The sequence below is a fragment of the Stegastes partitus genome, unplaced genomic scaffold (genome assembly GCF_000690725.1).
Source record: "Stegastes partitus isolate 25-593 unplaced genomic scaffold, Stegastes_partitus-1.0.2 Scaffold1679, whole genome shotgun sequence".
In the NCBI taxonomy this organism is placed as follows: Eukaryota; Metazoa; Chordata; class Actinopteri; family Pomacentridae; genus Stegastes; species Stegastes partitus.
The window spans coordinates 128,575-134,915 of record NW_007579410.1 but is presented as its reverse complement, the minus strand read 5'-3'; the positions used below and the strand labels follow the sequence as shown (position 1 = coordinate 134,915).

The 6,341-nt window shown below is 42.4% G+C and overlaps 1 protein-coding gene and 1 long non-coding RNA gene across 2 annotated transcripts in view; both read left to right on the top strand.

The window, feature by feature from the left end:
- LOC103371993 (uncharacterized) lies at nucleotides 1-1,518 on the top strand. Its single transcript, XR_520970.1, has 4 exons — nucleotides 1-47; nucleotides 137-243; nucleotides 324-487; nucleotides 1,338-1,518. It is a non-coding gene; the product is annotated as an uncharacterized LOC103371993 (long non-coding RNA).
- Nucleotides 1,519-4,790: 3,272 nt separating this feature from the next.
- LOC103371998 (myelin-oligodendrocyte glycoprotein-like) overlaps nucleotides 4,791-6,341 on the top strand; it is a 17,183-nt gene continuing 15,632 nt past the window's right edge. Inside the window, exon 1 of the mRNA XM_008301503.1 lies at nucleotides 4,791-4,919. Coding sequence (XP_008299725.1) covers nucleotides 4,820-4,919 — 100 coding nt within the window. The 5' untranslated portion in view covers nucleotides 4,791-4,819. The remainder of the gene's footprint in view (nucleotides 4,920-6,341) is intronic.

Below are 6,341 nucleotides of genomic sequence, written 5' to 3'. Positions count from 1 at the left end.
CAGAAACCTCCAAACTCCAGACCCGCTGGACGACACTCGGCCTGACGGTGGGAGAACGCTCCAACTCTGATCATTTCCAGAATCATTCAGGGTTTGACGTGTTTACTGACCGTTGTTTCATTGTTTTCCTCATCAGGTGGTTTTTCCATCCTGGCTCTTGTCATCCCGCTTGTGATCATCTTACTGTTCATCGTTGTCGGTGTCGTTGCATATTTCTTAAGGAGAAAAGTTCAAAAAAAGAATGTAAGGAAGAAAAACATCAACGCACGCCTTCCAGATGTTTCCGAGGGACACCTGATTAATTAACAAACTTGTCCGTCCAGCTTTCAGACAAAGACGCCGCTCAGAAAGAACCGCTTGGACCCTAGGTGCCTTGCTCAGGAGCTGTTGGTGCGAATGGAGACTATCGGGGATTTAACTCTGCACGACGTTTCTGGTCCATCTGGAGATTCGATCCAGCAGCCACAAGGAGGGGCAGTGACAGAACGTGAGTCTGATCCGAACTCTGACTCGGCAGATGCAAAAAGAATCGTTTTAGTTCCACATTTCGTTTCTTTTTGCACCCGACGAGCCTCTTTTTTTTTTTTTTTAAACTTCCTTCTGCGTCTCAGTGGAGCTGTTCTGGTATTCTGCCAGCTCATCAACAGCAGAGTCACGTGGACGAGTTATTTGCCTTCCGAGTTAGACTCCAAATTTGCCTAACTTGACTTTGGAAGTCAAATGTTTCTGTCTGCATGCAGACGTTGGTGGAGTTTGACCTCGTGAAGCTTCAGTCGGTTTAAAAGACGTCTCGTATAAAAAAGTTTTTTAAAAGAGCCCAAAAAAAAAATCCACCATCTGCACTCTTCAGATTCTGTAAAAACCAAAAAGTTCTGCACTCGTCTGCGAAACCGTGAACCCATCAGTGATGCATGACAGGGTTTCAGAGACTTTTTATTGAAGTGTTTTTGCAGAGCAGAGAGGAGACGAATGTAAATGAGATTCAAATCAGTGGTAAAATGTCTTTTGCATGTGGAACCTTATTTCCTGGCGTCGGTAAAACCCGTAAACACTTTGGGAAAACGTCCAGTCGCCTCTAATTTTAGTGCATCTCTTCACTCTCATGGTGTGAGGAAATCTAAATAGAGAGTCTGAGTTTGGCCCGTCATGGAGCATGTATTTGCATGTCCAGCGAGAACTCTTTCGGCTGTAGAAACCACTGACACTGGTCTGATCTTCATAATGTCGAAGTGCTGCTCCAGAACATTAAAATAAATTTAAAAACCTGTGTGAAGTTCCTTTTGCACAAACTGTAGCTGAGCAGAGACTCACTTTGTGTTTCCTTTGTCCACCTGAAGCTCCTGGCCGTGGCTGCTGTGAGGAATCTGATCCACTGATGGACTTTATTTCTCAACGTCCTGCAGTGAAAGTTTGAAGAGGAAATTAGAAGAAGATTCATTTCTGCGAGACCCAAAGAGTCCACTAGTAGAGATCTGCTTCGGTTCGATCTTTCAGAACCGGAATCGCTCTTTCGGTTTTGGNGTTGTAAGTTAGCCGTCAGCTGAAATTTAATTTACACTTTTGAAAATGAACTGAGCCGAATTCGCTATCGGCTCTTCTTCTTTGCTGTGTTACGTTTAAAGTGATGTGAACTGTGAAGGAATTGCTTCGACACAGAAAACAGCTTAAAACGAGCTAATTCTCAGGCAGGTTCTGCATTCGGAAGGTGCGCCTTTATTTGTAGTTGTTCAGCGAGTTTATGGGAGTTTATTTTTAACGTACATCAGAGATAATCGTGTCATGGAGTTGTTAAATTGTATTTATTCCCTCAAAAAAATACACGTTTTATTTGTGTGTGGTAAGATTAAACCGAGGCAATGTGATTCAAACTGTCCGCTATACCAGACTTCATTCAAACTTTAACTAATTTAAACAACAAGTTCTGGTTCTGGTTGATTGGAAACTAAAACTGTTTAAAGCTGTTCTAGTCATTTCTTTATACATTATATGGCTCTATTCAGGTTGCAAAAATGACTCAGAAGAGATCAGACGATGACTCACAGACACATGGGTCACTGAATGAATTGTTTTTTTTTATATATATCTTAGTCATCTGGATGCAGGAAATATGTCAGACTTCCCAGACCAAACTAAGTTATTCAGAAACTGCTGCAACGATGTCTGAATTCACTGATACTGTATTCACCAATGAAATCTGTCCCCAGGCACCACATTGTTGTTTTTTGAAATTTGGCATGTGTTCAATTTCTTTTACAGCTTGGATATCCGGTCGACCGTTAAATAAACTGTCAGCCAGACCCTAAAGTTGAGCTCCAGCTCTCTTTACCCAACAGAAGATTATTATTTTTTTAAACATGTAATATTCTCAGTTCACTACATGGTCATAAACCAAAGAGCTTGGGGACATTATATTTGCTTTATTTGTGTTTTTCACAAGTTATTAGATCTTCCAGAGTATCTTTGAAAATTAACTGAGCCGAATTTTCTATCGGTGCTTCTTTTTTGCTGTTTTACGTTTAAAGTGATGTGAACTGTGAAGGAATTGTTTTTTACACAGAAAACAGCTTAAAACGCGCTAATTCTCAGGCAGGTTCTGCATTTGGAAGGTGCGCCTTTATTTCTGAGTTGTGCAGCGAGTTTATGGGAGTTTATTTTGAATGTACATCAGAGATGATCATGTCATGGAGATGCCTAAGTTGCATGTAATCTAAAAATCTAAATTCCATGTGTGTGTGTTGCGATCAAACCAAGTTATTGTGACTCAAACTGCCCAACCTGCCAGACTTCATTCAAGCGGCGACTAATTTGAAGAGTTGGAGCTCGGTCCTTCCTGAAGTAAACTGTCGTCTTCACTGTCTTTACAGGGTTGAGCTCCAAGTTGTTGTGACTGCGCCAGGTCGCCAGATGGTCCACCTCCCATCTGTAGACACACTCATCCCCACCAGATATGAGTCCAGTGACAGGGTGGTGTCATCTGCAGACCTCAGGAGCTCGATGGACTTTTGACTGGAGGTGCAGCTGTTCATGTACAACAAGAAGAGCAGAAGTAAAAAGGACACAGCGCTGATTGTTCAGGACTCAGAAACCTGTTTTCACCTGCTGTCAGACAGACAGCCAGCGATCCACCTGCAGGAGGAGTCAGCTGGGAGAGCTTGTCCTGCAGCAGAGTCGTGTCAAAAGCAGTTGAAATCCACTAAAATAACGTCTTTGTGACTCATTCAACTCAGGAGGTGATGCAAAAATCACAGTACTGGAAATCCAACCCCTGGTGCTGTAGACACCCTCCTGCCATCTAACTGAGTAACAAAGACAGGAGGCATCACGTCTGTTTGACTGCTCAGCTTCACACCGAGCGTCTGTTTCCTCTGTCATGCAGAAAACCCACGTTAAGAAGCTGCTCGACACTTTCTCACTCTGGATTTTCGTTGTCTGCTCGGCCTCTGATCAGGGTGAGTAGATGAGTTGTTCCTGCTGCTAGTTTATCCACCCGTTCACTGTCGTCACCTTCGGTGTAGTAATGACTTTTTTAGTGTTTGAACTCCACAAAGGCTTCTTTCACTTTTTTCACATCGAGAAATCCCTTGCTTGAGTTTTCATTTGTCGTTTCTGCTTTTGCTACGAATATGGACAAAAGATTANGTAGGAGACGGCAGGGTCCACTTTACCTGCAAAACACAAGCCCTCAGTGGGATTTAAGAGGCCAAAGACAGAACAGCAGAAACCAGTGCATGAAGGAGTTTGGAGTCACTTGTCGGAAGAAACGCTTGGAGGATGAAGTTTCTATATCAGTTAGTTTAAACATGTTGGTTTGTTCAATACTGTAAAACTAGAAACTATAAAACTTTTTTTTGCTTAGTTTCGTATTGTTGTGATGTGCAGGTAAATGTGGTTCAGAAAACATCACTAGTGGACTTTGAATGATCAATTTAGTTTAATCTGGGACTTTTCGTGACAGCTTCAATATTGTCCTCATATTTCAACCCATCTAAAGGCTTTTTTAAAATTTCACGGTGGGGGATCGGGAAACCCAGGTGTGGCCACAGATGAGGCAGACGGGTAGGTTAAGTGTAAAAAGGATTTAATAAACCAGGACTAAAACTGAAAATCAATACAAAAGGTGCAAACTGAACGGAGTGGAAAACAGAAGGGGGTAAACCAGACTGAATTATGAAGGGGTCAAGACTAGAAAAACCTAAGAAAACTCTCAAGTAAGAACAGAGGAGAAAACCTAAGAAATCCTAACATAAGAACTAAACTAAATCAACAAAACAAAGATACTCAGAACAATGTACAAAAACTGGAAGTGGGAAGACAGGTTTGGAGAATCTGGCATCTGGTGAGAGTTGGGAAAAAAGCTGGAACAAGGCTGGGGGCAGGCACAGGCTGGCTCAGGTGATGTGGGGAATGCGAGGCAGGCGAGGGCGGCAACAGAGAGGGGAACGTAAGGAACTTGGAGGACTGGTCTGGCAGGGTTTGGTGGACTGAAATAACCTAGACTTCCAAAGCTCTCAACAATAACTGTCAGCAGGCAGGCTGAACAGGGCTGTATGAATTGAATGTGTTACTCAAGTACACTTGTACTGAGGGGAGGCCCCAAATCAAACACTGAACCTTTCGATTCGAAAACAAGCCGGTCTGGCATGTGAACCAAAACCACAGTCGTTAACAATGACTCAACAACCGCTGCACAAGCCGTGACGTCGACAGGCCCCGCCCCCAATGGGCTCCGTGAGGACCCGACCCGAGCTTAAAACTGCAGCGCTTCTCTCAGCTGTCATTCTGATCTGAACTCCGGAAGGAGCTGAACTGTTCATCCGTCATGTTCACCAACAAGAGGAGCTTTAAGGAGCTGAATCCCACTTTGTCACTCTGGACTGTGACTCTCTGCTCAGCTTTGGTCCTCAGCGCACCACTGGACGGTAANACTTCAGGACATTTGTATCCGAAAAGTCGGAACCTACAAGCTCGGAAACGACAAAGAAATCCAGATTTATTTCAAGATCGACCTTAAAATCCGGGTTTTTTCCCTGTTATTGGCTGCAGTGTAGCTGTTTTAAACGCCTCCGACTGGCTGTATGTTGTTACTTTAAGATGAATTTTTTTGTTAACTTAATGAAGAAACTGAGCTTTAAAATGTGAAGCGACACACTGTGACCAGAAGAAGTGAGATGTTTACCAGATGGAGGTTCATGCAGCTTCAAACAGAGAGTTGATGAATGAGATTGTGCGTTTACAGAAGAGAACTTTTTATTTCAGACGCTTTTAACCAAAGCGACATTTATCTGAGAGCAGATGCAACACGAGCAAACAGCATGGTTCAAATTTTCAAAAACCCGGATGTTACGTTCAATGCAACGCTCCAGTTTGCGTATTTCTGATTGGATGATGAATATTTATATTTTTTTTATATGTTTTTATTGTGATTTAAGACTCTTCAGTGATCCAAACTATCACAACCAAGCGGAGAATCTTTTCTTCGTGACAGTTTGCAGCGCCGTCGTTATTTCCGTCTGCGATAACGAGACCCTTGAGGTCGCTCCACCCTTTCTATTTGTTTCAAAGCAGCTGAACATGAACACACCCTTCAGAGTTCCAGATAAAGAGCAGAACTAACCAACACATGAGCTGCTATTAAACCACAAGAAGTCAAAATAAAATCTCCTGAGCACCAGCAGCTGTTTAGCGAGGCACCTACCACATGTATTACACTGCATTTAGTCGTTCTTTATTGTTGTAACCTGCTTCATAATAAACTTTACACACTACTGTTTTTTTTAAATTATTATTTATTTATAAAAAACCCAGAACTTGGGCGTTTTCTACTTATTTATAAACTCATTCTGCCGCTTTTGCACTTTGAGTCACGCTGGCAGCGAAATAAACAGTCATTTGTACTCAACCAAATCGTGTTTTTCCTTCTGTTTCTTGGACGTTTCTGCCGTCATTCTCAGCTGTTTTTGGTACTGATTGAAAGTCGGCTTGAAGCGAAAACGGCAGCTGTGACTGTTTTCCTGCAGCTGTTCTCTGAATCTGCTCAAGCGATGATCTGATCTCAGCTGTTCAGGGAGATTTGTGAAGAATTCTTTATCGCTGAGCACAAACAAATCAGTTTTTATGTTGTTTTTTTTGTTCTCGGTTGATGTTACTTTATGTGAAACCTCCATAAACCTCATTGTTACTCCATGAAACACCTTCTCTGTTGGTTTGCAGAGAACTTGTTTACATCCGCTAAGATGCCTTCAGTCTATTTGGGAAAGGCCAGATGATGATGTCATGGCTTTTGATTGGTTAATTGACAACATGTGAGTTAATTGGAGGCACCTGTGGATGTATTTTAAGGC